The sequence below is a fragment of the Convolutriloba macropyga genome, chromosome 3 (assembly GCF_964194025.1).
Source record: "Convolutriloba macropyga chromosome 3, txConMacr16.3, whole genome shotgun sequence".
Taxonomy (NCBI): domain Eukaryota; kingdom Metazoa; phylum Xenacoelomorpha; order Acoela; family Convolutidae; genus Convolutriloba; species Convolutriloba macropyga.
In genome coordinates, this window is record NC_134470.1 from 63,408,343 (window position 1) to 63,424,027 (window position 15,685).

Genomic DNA, 15,685 nt, shown 5'->3' on the forward strand with positions numbered 1-15,685 from the left:
CGCCCCACCAGTTGCCGCCTGTACCACAGATGTTCCCGGCTCGAAAAGTGAGGCTGTGGGAGAAGGAGGTGGCGCGGAGTCAGTTTCAGGGGACGTTTGACCCCGATTTCCCCTGTATGGAGAAAATTTCATCCCTTTTAGGACTTTCTTTGTATTTTTAGTTCTTGCCATTTTAACTCCCGAAGTATGCTATTTTGTTTATGTATACACCTCAGTTTAATCAGGTCTCCTATTTGTCTCGTCAATCTGTTTTGACAGTCTTTTATCACTAAACCTCAACCAATTGGTTATGCCTTTATCCGGTTTGTAACTTTGCTTACTTGTGTGCATATTTGTTTTAATGAGAATTTGGGGCACCATGTGTTTGCTTTCAAGAGAGTACTTAAATTTGTTCAATTTAGCTTTGGTGTTATTATCTTAATTAGATTGTCCTAATTGCGAGCTTTCTAAAGAGCCTACATACACACACTTTCGCCGCTTATAACTAACTATACTCAATTTCATGTTCTCTACAGACACGATTCAGCTTTGCGATGCTGCGTAGCTACAAATTCTGGCTTCGTAACGCGAACTCATTGTGCAGGCGTCCTGCAGTCGAATTATCAATTTAAACCGTTGTGCTGGAAGGAAGTTGTGTTAAACTCGTCAACAAGTATGTTCAAATACTGGTTCTAAATCTTATTATCATTGTGTTTCTGCTTGCAATGTTTTTTTTTACTCAATCCGCTATTGTAGTAACTTTACTTTGCATTATGATGGTAGTCGGCGATAGGAGTTTACTGACGGCCCCAGTTGACCGACTACCGCTCAAGAGGGGAGGCATCTTCTTATTTGACGGTTTTTTTCAAATGAAAGTGGTTTGGTTATTTCCTCTGGTCTTTTTAGAAGCAACTAGAACTTGATGCAAATTTATCCACCAGCTCTCAACGGGAAATATATCGAGGCAATTGGGTTTATATTTCAACAGAGAGAAATTACGGAAAATAACCCTTTTCAGGTTTGTTTCTCACCTTCACATGTGACAAAATCGGAGTCAGGTTCTGCCCCTGGCTTGCACGTGCAAGAATATGAACCTTCCTCATTGTTGCACTCTCCCATATCTGCCCCACCACATTTAGAAGCATCTTCACATTCGTCTATATCTAAAATGAGAGTTTTCTATCACAATCTAAAATCCCGATCCAATTTGTGATTCCACTCTGTTTGGTGGATTAGCAATTTAAAGATTATACCCACTCTCTTTCTTCACACACACACACACACACACACACACACACACACACACACACACACACACACGCTCACACACACACACGCACACACACACACACACACGTACACACACAGTAGCGTGGTATGCATATTTGTAGGTTGGTTTCATCAAATACCATACAATTTTGCTGAATCTTTAGAGTAAATGGTAAAATTAACTGACTTCTTGAAAAAATTCCGATAAACTTGCCTCGGTTTCACTACGTAAAAAGTTGCCGCAAAAACAGAAGTTACAAATATACAAATTTTTGTCAGCTTTTGCAGGAAAAATCAAAAATAGAAAAACTCATTTTTTCGTTTACCATAAAGAAAAGCTTCGCTCAGAAAAACACCAACATTAGCAGCAATTCTGTTCAATTGATTCTTCTTGATCATTTTTACCACTCAGTCACTCAATCACTAACTCACTCGCTAACGCACTCAGTCACTCACTCACTAACTCACTCAGTCACTCAATCACTCACTCACTTACTTCCTCACTCACTTATTCACTATCTCACTCACTCACTCACTAACTCAATATTTCAAAGAATCAGTCACCCACAAACTCACTCAATCACTCTATCAACTTTCATCGCGTTTACGTTATGCAAGTTGATATTTCCTGAATTAGATTGTAAAGCAATTAATAACGCTGCCCTAGAAGACATGCACTCTACTCATCCAGGGAGTTTTGCGATCCTAAAGTCTTTCCCAAAAGTGAATTTGGCCTGATATCCATCGCGACATACTGGCTAAAAATAGTGAATTCAAAGCGTGCACACAAATCGATAACAATTCAAAAAGTGTCATTTCGCACAGCAAATGGTCACCATTATTAAAATGTACAGAACCTAATGAGGAAATAGGTTGATTTTGGTGTTTTTCATTTTTAATGACAAAAGAATTGAACAATATTTCCTGATATCAATAGACAGATATTTAAAGTACCCCACTGATGAACTTTTTAATGTTGCATCTGCTCCCAATGTCTAAAAGTTTCTAATATCATATATTTGTATTCAAGGAGTCCCAATATCGATATGAGTAGATCAAGCAAAGTGTCTGACTGGAGAAAACCCCAAAAACTTTTGTAAAAACAACAACATCGTACTAATCTACGCTCTTGCTGATGACCATATAGCAATTGGACTAGTCGAGAATAATACAGATTATCAAACGCCTAGTGTGATGCATGAAAATTCAACTCAAAGTCAACTTTATCTTTATTCTTAACCATGCAAAACGTGCAGTTGCATATCAATTGAGACTATGTAAAAAGGAAACAGGATATGTAACTCCAATTAACTCCCAAAATGAAAGATCACGTCAACGTCATCCGATGTAAAATATTTTAAAAACGGCCGATAGCAAAAATTTAAAGTTACAAAGGCAAAACCATCATTGTTTAAGTGACGACACTGTTACTGGACAAAATTAGTTGACAGACGGACGGTGAGCGGACACATTTAAGTGTAGTGATGTTGAATTTCAGAAGGTCATGTGCATTGCAACTAACAAAGCAACTAACGGAGAGAAAACAACAAGAGGATCAACCAGGAGTTCTCTGGTCTGAATATGCACCTCGAGCGATTCCCCATTCTGAATGCAATGTATATTTGAATCTAACCCGAAATTTAAACCCCAGTAAAAGACGAGGAAATCATCTTAAGGGACTACAAGAAGTACTGCCCGGTAGTACAGTGTGCAAAACAAGTCCAACAATGATCATAATCAAGGAACCGCATTGGAAGGATGTTAAAGTTAAAATTTGGCTATTGATAAATTTGGAAACCGCGAGTAGCAAAAAACCGAGCTTGCTTATTATTCACTGAGATGTCCATCAAAAAACAACTGAGAAAACGTTACAGCTGCAGATTGCTTTAAATAAAAAAGATCTTCTAAAGAAGCTACAAGCAGACAAAACAATCTAGAACAAACAAATACAAACAATAGACAAACAAACTAGAAGAATGACCAAGAAGTGACAACGGCACAGTGATATTGATACAAGCTACACACTAAATAAAGTTAACGTTAAGTTTAGTTCAGGCAAAGTTAAGGGATTTTTTAAGGTAATTTTAAGGTAATTATTTAAGGTAATTTTAAGGTAATTATTTAAGGTAACTTTAAGGGAAGTTAGAGTAAAAGTTAAGGTTTTTTTTAAAGTAGTGAGACCTTAACTTTTCATGTGAATTTCAGGTAAAGTTCGGGTTAGTTAAAGTGAATTAAGGAAAGGCAAATCTATTTTCCCAGTTAAGGTGAGTGAGGATGTTTTTTAAGGTAAAATTACCTTAACTTAATTTAGTGTGTATGACCCTTTTCCAATTCAACAAACGCGCCGTAAATTAAACAAAGATAACGGACCAAGCTCGTCAACCGCATCGCAAACTTCCCTGATATGTTCGCCAAACTAAACGTGCTGCGAAAGCCTTATGCGACTGTTCAAGTCACACTGACAATTCATCAACACTTAGGCGGAGCAAACAATCACATAAGACTGAAAAAAACTCAATCATAAGTGACCCAAAATACCACGTACAATTAATGAAGACACTCAGTCTTTTGAAGGCTTTAACTATTTGATAAACGATACAAAATCGACATTTATTGGACAGTTTTCGTCGCAAAATCCCATCAAGGGTATTTGTGCAACCTTACACCCAAAATACCGACCGAAATGTCAGTAAGCAATGCAGTAACGATAGCTACGAATAAAATAAAAATTTTAACTGTATTAAACAATTAATTTTAAATAATCTAATCTCAAATACTATATAATACTGCATATATTAAAAAAACCAGTGAAAAATTACTAATTTTCCAATTTTATTTAACTTTACAATCCTCTAAACATTTTTTAGAGGGAGTGAAATATTACATGGATATGACATATTGGTGATTTAACTACTTCGTCATTTTCAAAGTCAGCCGAATTTATGGTTTTTTTAAAATTTAGTTCATTTTGTCTCTACCTAGGCAAGTGATCATTACTGATTATCATAATAAACACTAAAATTTGTTGTAAGGTCGGAAAAATTAGTTATTCATGTTTTGCCTTCGTTAACTTGGGCTTAATCCAGACTTGTGCTGACGTTCAAATTTTCAGCTAGAGTTTCATTCTCTCATTAAAGATAATCAAATTCATATGAAATGTTAAAATTTGTTAAGTTGTAAGTTGCTCACCGTTTTGACTAGTGAGATAGTGAGAAGCCATTCGCATCGGAAAAACCAATCAACAAAAATAACTAACCCTGTTTGCATCGCGATGTTTTTCAGTTTGTCTCATAGCGGAAAGAGGGCAAGAAGTTATCTCGTATTTCACTTGATTTTTAGCAAAATTTTATCATTTTTGCTCATTTTTGATACATTGGCTTGCATTAAACTTATTATACTGGCATTAAACTACAAGCTGTAACTGGTTGTGAAAATTTTACCGGCAGTGGTTTTCCAGAATTTTTTCAACTTTATTTTTTGGTTTTTCGAGTATGTTGATTCATATCCATTTTTGACCATCAAAGACTGCGTTTACGCTATGAATGTTTATATTTCCTGAATTGATTCATTCTGGATTGTATTTCAGCACCCATCTCGTTAGTTTCTGTTGGTTTCTTTTGCCACAGTTTTAATTTTAACCATCTGATCATGCTGTAAGAAGTCAAAGGTTGACTTTTTGGTTACTTCCACAAGTCAGCTGAAATTCCGAGCGTTAGTTAGTGAGTAACCTCAATATGAATGAATTATTAATTCAATCATAGATATGGACTAAATTCAATGACTTTCTACGCTCGCTTTTTATATCTAAAATGAGAATGATAAATGAATTGACATGAAAGGGAGGCCAAACTAACTAGATAATAACAAGTCAATTTTACCTTAAAGACCTTTCAGAGCAACAGCTAACCGGAGTTCTTATTCTCCTCCATTGATTTTGTGAGACTCCAAAAATTTGGATTGTATCGATGCGCTGATTTTCAGTCACGCCTGAATAGGCAGAGCAGAAAAAATAGCAGATTCAATGCTTGAAAGAGGATCTTATAAATCCTAGACCAATTCCTAAGAGCGACGCCTTTGAAATCTCCGAGAAATACCTAACTACGAAGACAAGCGATGACTTCTTTTCTGAGGAATAAAAAAATTAGCGGCTGGAAAAAATAAAAAGGGTTTCCGGTCTTTGAAACAGAATACAATTTGCAATTGGTCAGTGACAACAAAGAATGGTTTGTTGCTGAAATTTTCAAAAGCTCTCCCGACTACTTCTATCAGATTTTTACTGTGCATTGCCTCAACAATGGAATAACAGTGCCATGCATATATGACAAAAAACAGGACACATATGAGGCATTTTGGGAAAACTTAAAAGATAGTTTGTCACACCCCGACACAATAATAAAGGACTTTGATTGATGTTACCTCTTTGTTAGTCAAGTGGGGGGGGGGGGGGGTTCCTTCCGTGGGGTAGTCTTCCTATTTAATTTTGGGTGGTTTTTTTCAGTGCGTTTTTTCTGAAACCGGTTAAATATATTGTAGCTTAGAGGTTTTATGCTTAAAAACCTTTATTCCCAACATTCACAGTAATTTCTATAATTCTTCCGCCTGTTAGTATTATTATCATGGCGTCCATTGGTTTACTCACCACATAACTTCTAGGTTTCTGAGCGTTTCTTTTTTAAAACGTTGATTGAATGATTTCAGAATATAGTAGTGTTTTAATGATATTTATTTTTTTTCTTCAATTGCTTTACATCTCTGGTGTTTTCATATATATATAAATATATATATATATATATATATATATATATATATATATATATATATATATGTATATATATATATATATATATGTGTGTGTGTGTGTGTGTGTGTGTTTGCGTGCGTGCGCGTGTGTGCGCGTTTGTGTGCTTCTGTATGTTGATTTAAATTGAAGAGGAAACATTTTTTTACAATTTATAAATTATTAAATTTAGAAATTAGTTTTCGTGCCTTTGTAGCATTATTGATCTTTGCGTTTATCTAAAAACGATTTTCTAAATAACGGTAACTTTATTTTTGGTTTATTATCTCATATACCAACATGGAACCGCAATATTACTCCACAAGTCATAATTTTTTTCAAAGTGCCACTTCGCTAAGACATGCTCAGTCAGTCTACGGACTTAATTAGTTAATTTTTAGTATGACTGATTACAGGAATAATTATCTTACAAGTCCTTATAAGATCTTGCAAAACAACCACAGTTGTGGATAAAACAAGGATTCCAACCACCAGTAAAATTTGTCCCTTTCTCCTAACGCTAATCGCGCATATCGAATCGGGCCAAATTTTACTGTTTGTTGAATTCTTGTTTTATCCACTACTATATATTAGCTCTAAATTCAATAAAAAAATCAATTAAAATCAAAAATAAAAACAAAAAATCAAAAAATCAAAGCAAAATTTACATTTCACTCTTTAAGAGTGATTCACTCTTATTCGGAGTGATCCCCAGTAGAAAAGATCGCTCTTTTTCGCTCTTAAAGAGTGAATCTCTCTTTTTTGATATTTTTATATTTTTTTATACTTTTTATTTCAAATTATCTATACTTTTCAATAAATTTATATTTTCTTTTATTTTTTCTATATTTATTCCATTATTAATAAGAAATGATACAAAATTATAGTATTTACATGAACAACTTTCCTCTGTTTGGTTAATAATCAAAGGATTTACAGCTCTAGGACTTTGCCAACTAGGATTAATTGTTTTATCCGCGAAGCGGTTACACCGATCAGTTATATTTCTACTAAATCCTCTAGTCAATTCTATATCTGGATGTTTCTTTACATGAGCCCGTATCCCATCATATCTCACAATTGAAGTACAATATGGACAATTAACTTTAGCTGAAGTACAACTTCTACATGTATACTTACCCTCATCAAAATTATTTAGTGGTTTTATATAATTACACTTATTACAACATCTAGTTAATACTTCTGAGCTTGGGTTAAGGTTAGGGTTAGGGTTGGGGTTAGGATCTGAGTTAGAGTTATAGTCATAGATAGAACCAGAACCAGAACTAGAGTTAGAATTAGGGTTAGAACTAGAACTAGGGTTAGAACTAGAATTAGAATTAGAACTAGGGTTAGAACTAGAACTAGAAATAGAACTAGATTCATTTTTTAAAGAACAACCCCATGGAGAAAAGTCATTAGCACAAATACCACTTACTATTATTTTCCCACAAATACATTTATCAGTTTTATCTTTATGACATGATTCATAATGATATTTTAAAACAGCAATGTTTCCACAATTATAGTTACACTCTAAACACTGTAAAAGCATTTATAATAGGGTAAACTTTAATATTTACCTAATCCTTCACAGGGTAAAATTTAGCCATGATTTCAATTAAATCTTTAGTATTATCTTTAGATGTGATACACTCTGTTAAATATTTATTTCCTAAAGTATTGAGTGTATTAGTTTTACATCTCTTAACTAAAATCAAATCAAGGTCTAATTCTTTTTTATCTTTAACAAAATTTATAATCTCTTCTCTAAATTCTTCATTATTTATATATAGTTTGTTTAAAAACCTTCCTCCCTTTCTATTCAAAATTCCCATCTCTTCATTGACGAATTCACAGTTACATTGATCAGTGAAACTGCTTCGTAGATCTATATATTCTTCTTGTATCAGGGAACCTGCTTCACAGTTTTTCGTGTTTCACCTTCCAACTCTTCTCCATATCCAACATTAACTAATGTATTTACTCTACTCAACATTGTGCTTGCTCCCATTGCTACACTCCCAGCATTTCTTGATATTGAATCAGGATAAAAATTATTAAATATAATTAAACCTGCGCCTATAATTCCACCAATATTTGATAAAATTTTCATACCCTTTCCCAAAATCATTTCTTTAGTTAGAAAATCATTCTGTATTTTAATATTATTTAAATTAAGAAGTTTATTAAAATAAAACTGATAATTATCATGATTAATAACATTTCTATCTGTTGCGTTAATCATTAGTGGTTTCATATATGCTATAAGTTTATTTATATCTTCTCTTTCTAAATCATCTTTTAATCTAAGAGTTTTTAAATCAAGGAAACCAACTCTTGAATCATATATCATTGTTCTATTTCTACTAATAACAATAAAAGTATTTTCCTTTTTTTATTATATTTAATTATACCATAACGAAGTTCATCTGACATTCCATCTGTATAATTATAATAGTTACTATTAAATTCAATAATTATTTTATTGAAGTCATGTTCATATTTATATATCTCATTAAAGTTTTTCAATAGGTCAGGTCCATTATAAGTTGTTAAATAAATAGTATCACAACTCATTCTTGCTGTATTATTTGAGCTGGTTTATGACACATTACAATCATTTGAATATTATAATGTCTACCTCCAGTAAAATAATAACCTATATCCTTATTTAGCCTATCACCCATATCATCAAGTACTATTACACAATTTTGAAAATTATGCATATTATTTTTTCTGATCATATTTATATCACATTAATTAAACCCAGTATAGAATTTATTAGACTCCAGTCTCTGTCATCTTTACAAACTATAACTATGGACCTTTGGTCTTGAACTTGATCTTGATCTTGAACTTGATCTTGAACTTGATCTTGAACTTGATCTTGAACTTGATCTTGAACTTGATCTTGATCTTGAACTTGATCTTGAACTTGATCATGGTCTAAGTATAACTTTAAGTATTGTCTAATAAAATATGTTTTACCCGTTCCAGTTCCACCATAAACAATCGTATGTAATGGTGACTTTTCATATTCAAATCTAACTAGACTCCTATTCATAAATCCACCAAAACTTTTTTCTAGTTTTGTATATTTACTTGGTATTGAATCATATTTTATATAACAAATTCCAATAATAATAATAAAAATAAAAACTGCACTACCTGTTTCCATTTTTATATAATAAATTTATTATATAAAAAAGCTCATCCTAACTTTGTTGTAATGAGAGACGATAAACCAGAAATGGTGAGTGAACCTAACTCTAACATTATTGTAAATCTACATCCAACTGAAGGTACACATTGGGTTTTAGTCATAAGAAGAAAAGGTGGTCCAACATATTACTTTGATAGTTTTGGTGTAGAAACTCCACCATTATTCCTAGAAGAATATGTTGATATAGGGTCTAATGAGAGAATACAACAAAATGATGAATCTTATTGTGGGGCTTATTGTTTATACATGATCTATCTTATTGATAGGATTTAGAATTAAAAGTGCTTTGAATATTCTAGTTAACCAATGTAAATATCCAGGAATATATAATGAGTGTTTTTGTTTAAGTTGTAGTAGAGGTGGTGTTAACGATAATGTTAATGTTAATGATAATGTTAATGTTAATGATAATGATAATGTTAATGTTAGTGATAATGATAATGATAATGATAGTCATATTATCATTGATAAAGATCTACGAAGTAGCTTTGCTAATAATGATAATGATAATGTTAATGATAATGATCATGTTAATGATAAGGATAATGTTAATGATAATGTTAACGATAATGATAATGATAATGATAATTTTATATATCTATTTGATGAAAAATATCAAAGGAGTAAATCTAATAGGAATAGCAATAGTAATAGCATTAGTAATAGTCCTACTAATAATATCCGTGAAGCGGTTTCACCGATATCTGTAAACATAAATGATGATCTATATTCATGGTTAAATGATGATGATATAATTACTGAAGCCGCATTCCCAGATAACTTTAGATGTATAATATCTGGTCCTAGTGAATGTGGCAAGACATTCTTATTGAAAAAACTAATTCTAGCTAGTATATACTTTGATAAGCTATACATCATTGGACCTACTGGTGATCAGTACTATGGTATAGAAAGAATAAACCCAAAAGCAGATGTTGAATTTATTAAAGATATAAAAGATTTACCATCTCCTGATAAACTACCCAAAGACTTAAAGAAACTAATGATATTTGATGATGTTAGAGCCAAAGAACCAGTTATTAATGAATACTTTTGTAGAGGTAGACATAATAACTGTGATATGATATATCTTAATCAAAACCTGTTCTCTCTGGATAGGCAGAGTGTTAGAGAGAACTGTAATCTATTTATTTTTTTGAAAAGAGAGGTAAAGTCCTCATATCTATATATCAAGATTTTTTTAATAATGTTGAACTTAGTTATAATGATTTTGCTAATATATGTAATAAGGTATGGAAAGAGCCTTCTAATTATATTGTCATTGATAAAACTAAAAATAAAAATAATAATGGTAAACTAAGAATTAATTGGGATCGGAGAGTTTTGTAGTTTAGTTTAAGTTTAAGTATCAGGGAACCCGCTTCGCAGATAAGTGTAAGTCTAAGTACAAGTCTAAGTATCGGGAACCTGCTTTGCAGATAAGTATAAGTATAAGTATCAGGGAACCTGCTTCACAGATAAGTCTAAGTGTAAGTATAAGAATAAGTCTAAATCAAATGTAAAGTAAAACTTATTACATCACCATTAAAGTCTATAGGTCTTCCATGCTCATCTTTAATATGAAATTCAATATATTCTATTCTATCTTTAGTCACATTTTGATACAAGATAATAGTTGGTATAATATTTATCAAGTAACCTGGTGGTTCAGTTAGATTAAAAGTATATAGTATGTCTGTATCTTTACCATTATCTTTAGCTACAGATATAATATTGCAATGAATGTTAATAGTACTAAAACCCATAATATCAATAATTTTATATCTACCTTAGAGATTTATATCTACCTTTTTTATAAATTATTTTTCTAAATCCTAGTATTGAGGCTATTTAGTTTTCTATATCAAAGCTGAGTGCTCCTTGTTTTATTTCCATTAAACATTTCATCGTATTCTTACCAGGTTCTATTATAACATTACCATCAGTTTCTTTTTTTATTAATTCTGCTATATCAGTTAACTCATATGCTCTTGGTGTAATAGTTGAATATAGCAATAGGATTCCTTTATAGTTATGATTAAGTATAGATGTAATGTTTGGGCTTGAGGTAGAGATAGGGTTAAGGTTAGAGTCAGAGCTAAGAGCCCGAGGTAAAGCTTCATCATCTTCTATAACAGTACTAGCATATAGGAATTGATTATTTCTCCTATTCACATTAAACACCGAATTATAAACAGATAATCTAATTAAACCTAATTTTGTTGTATTAAGTATAGGTTCGCTAAAAGTAAACTTTTCTGTTGGTTTTATCATTCTAAAGTTAAGTGTATGCTCTTCTTTAGTTTTAGTTGCTTCGTGTATATTTTGTAGTTCATGTAAAATCAAGTTGTCTGTCATTTTTTATCTAATAAAAATGGATTTTAATTTGGATACAACTTATGGTTATAGTAATGATATACATAAAAGTAAGATTATAAAATATAAACCAAATAACCTGGCAACAATGAATACGGTTAATACTAACATTAATATCATACTCAATAGAGAAGAGAATCACTTAAATTTGCGTGATTCATATCTAGAGATAGAGTTTGTTGTATCAGATGATGCTGGTGGTGTATTTGCTAATGATGCTAATATCAGATTAGTTAATTATGGTATGATGGCATTGTTCAGTTCAATTACGCTTGAAACTAGTGGTGGTAGGACTATTGAATATATAGATCATTGTCATCCTAATCTATTGATGTATAAGTTATTAACTAGTACTGGTGATGAATATGAGAGTGGTTTTGTTTGAAATCAGGGCAATAGAGATAGTCAACTTAAAGTTGACCATATTGCTGCACAACGAGGACATATGTATATGATGATTAAGATGAGTGATCTATTTGGTTTCGTAAATGATTTAGAAAAGATTATATATGGTTTAGGATTTAAACTAATATTAAAAAGAAATAATAATGATAGAGCTCTATATAGAGTTAATGCTAATCCTGGTGCAGTTGCTAATGATGGTAATATAGAAATTAGAGATATATCATGGTGTGTACCTAGCATTGATCCTAGTAATGATAATAGAATTATTGTGCAGAAAGGATTAAATAAAAAGAATAATGTAGACTTTAGTTATTATGAAAGAAAGACATTTTATAAGAAAGTACCCAATGCTACTAACTTCTTGTTTGATCTTGGTATGGAAAGTGGTATGGAAAGACCGCAATATATAATAGTTGGTTTCGAAAATAATAATGTTAATGAACAAACTCATGATGCAAGTACATTTGATGTAATGAATGTTACTGAATGTTATTGTAAGATTGGTAGTGAGTTTTATCCCGAGGATAGAATGAATATTAATTATGGTACAAATAATTATAATGAGGCTTTTAAAGAGATTGTTAGCTTTAATAAAGATTATAATGGGCTACCACATAATATAAAACCATATATAAATCATAGAACATTCAAGAGTAGTTATAGAATATATGTATTTGATACTAGATATCAAAGTGATCATATAGGTCCACAACCAATACAACTTAATTTAAAATTTAGTGCTGCAGTTGCAGATGTTATATGTCATGCATTAGTATTAACTAGAAAGGTTGTTAGTGTCAATAGTGATGGTAATAAGATGGTTGATATTATTTCATAGTTATAATTTAAGTCATAGATATAATTTAAGTCATAGATATAATTTAAGTCATAGATATAATTTAAGTCATAGATATAATTATAATTTTAGATATAACTCTAGCGATAATTATAATTTAAGATATAACTCTAGCGATAATTTATAATTATAGTATAATATAGTTATTGTTATAATTATATACTTATACTTATACATAGCCATATACTTATACTTATATTTTTAGCTAGCCAGCTCTAATTGTTACTCTTGTTAATACCTAACTATTTCTTATTAGTATTAACAAAACCTTTAGCATAAATAATGTCTAATTTCTTTTTATTCTCTAGAGCCAAGCCTCTAGCTTCAAGCTTAACCTTGGGCTTGGGCTTAACCTTAGGCTTAGGCTCAGTCTTCGAGCTTCGCTCGCGGGTGGAACCCGTAGGCTTAGGCTTAATAACAACAAAGGGATTATACTTTTTAACTTCCATTATTTTTTATTTATAGAAATGAGTCTTTTAAATAAGTTCAAAGCTAATTCATATTGTGTTGGAGGTAGAAATTATAGTGGTACTGTTAATATAAGAGGAGCTATTACTTCAAAAGGAACTAAGATGTTAAAAGGTAATTGTGTTTTATGTAGAAGGAATAAATCAATGACAGTATCTGATGCAACAATAGAAGCAGAAGGACTTAAGATTTCTTTAAAAGTGTTGGTAGGGCTACAGTTAACTTTGGAAAGAAAGTAGCTAATAATCCAGTAAGAGCATTAGAAATAGCAAGTAAAATAGGAATTGCAGCTGCATCTAGAAACCCTAGAGCTGCTTTATCAGCCACACCTGATTTAATTAAATTTGCAACTACTGGTGAAGGTATAAAAGTAGTACAAAAAGGAAGAGGTTTATACTTAGGTACAAAGAAAAGATAATTATTTGATTATAATTATGATATATTATGTTTATGATTATGATTATGATTACGATTATATTATGATTATATTATGTTTATGATTATGATTATAACTAAGATTATGATTATATATTTATCGATAAATATTAATACTAATATTATTATTACTAAAAACATTGTTATTACTAAGCACTAAAATCTTTAATCTAAAAAAAATACTCAACTTAATCTTCTTGTTCTTCTTATAATCCTCATATAACTTAACAAATTCATTATACTCATCACTATCTATTTTATTATCATTCATTGATTTAGTATATAGTTTATTAAACTTATCACTAAACTGTTTACTTAAAATATACACTTGTGAATACTTTATAATTTTATTTCTAATTTTAGTAGTAATTGTTTTTGATAATGAACCACAAACAGTTGCTGTAGCAAAAGCTGTTGGTATAGAATAAGCTAATCCTATACCTGTTAATGAAACTGATGTTGTTGTTGCAGTTGTTGCTTTTGATGATAAAACTATTTCTGTTATCTCAGCTATGTTAATATAATTCTTATATCTACTTAACTTCTTATTATAGTTATTAGTTTCAGTTTCATAATAATTTCCAATATCTTTTATAATGTTAATATTGTTGTTAAATTTATTATTAGCTTGAATCTTTTCGTTTGTCAATCTTTCTGATACTGATGACAAATCTGGATATAGTAATCTCTCACTCGGTGCTGATGAATTGGTCATTGCTTTGCTTATTTTCATTAGTAAAAATTCTTTCTATTTCTTTCATTATATCTTCTTGATTAAAACTATAATGCATCTCCAGTCTGTCTTTCTCTTTATTATCAAGTAACTTACTTTGTAAAAGTATAGCAATTATATATTGTACTATAACACCTCTAAGAGATTTATTGTATTCTTTCATTTCTCTCAGACCGTTAGTAAACATATCATCTAAGTGTATGTTAGTTATATTCTGATTAAACTTATTATTATCAAATTCTTGCTTTAATTGATTATATTTAGAGATAGTATCTGCAGCAACTTTATTACAAAACTTAACAGTATTTCTGACTTCATTTGTTGATTCAATAAACTCATTAATTAGTTCTTCATTAACTTGTGTTTCATTTAGTTGTAATGTTTTAGTCGTAACTTGATCAAAGTCACCCTTTCTTAGTTCAGTTATGTTTCTACTTAAAATGTCTATTTTATTAGAAGAGGATAATAAGTTATTGTCACAATACTCTTTATTAACAACATCTTTTTCATCTATCGGAGGATGTACATTGTAATTTTATAGGTATCCTTCATATCAATATTATCATTATTTTCTAGGAATAACCCACGAGCCTTACTTAATGTTAAGTTGTTTGTTGATGTTGATGTTGATTTATGTTTAGCTTGATTGAATCTATTTCTTGTCATCTTTGTATTTGTTTACATATAATTAGAATAATAATTAGTCTTAAAATTAGACTTATAATTAGTCTTACAATTAGACTTAGACTTAGAATTAAAATTAGACTTAGGACCACAGATCAATCTGCGAAGCAGGTTCCCTGATCTACTTCGTAGCTGACCGTAGGTCTATATTTAATGATTCCAAAACCTTATTTTTAGATTCAAAATCAAACTCGGATTTCAATAGTTCCTGTTCATAATATTTGTCTTCTATTATCTCTCCATTAATATCTTCTATTTTATATGTTGGTGGATGTGTTTTTAGAACTTCATTCACTTTAAACAATTCTCTATTCCAATTAGAAATGTAACCTTTAGAGAAGATATTACGTTTATCTACATTTCTAACATAATCACAAACTTTGAATTTTGGTGTTGCTTTGGCAGAATCAACATAGTATTTAACTTTATCAGGATTATTCGAAGCGTCAACCGGTGTCATATTAATTGTTGAGTGAA

At 30.8% G+C, this 15,685-nt stretch overlaps 1 protein-coding gene across 1 annotated transcript in view; it reads right to left on the reverse strand.

The window, feature by feature from the left end:
• Window positions 1-810: 810 nt before the first annotated feature.
• LOC142336701 (uncharacterized) overlaps window positions 811-15,685 on the reverse strand; it is a 71,937-nt gene continuing 57,062 nt past the window's right edge. Inside the window, exon 3 of the mRNA XM_075385613.1 lies at window positions 811-1,142. Within this exon, the coding sequence (XP_075241728.1) occupies window positions 994-1,142 (149 nt within the window). The 3' untranslated portion in view covers window positions 811-993. The remainder of the gene's footprint in view (window positions 1,143-15,685) is intronic.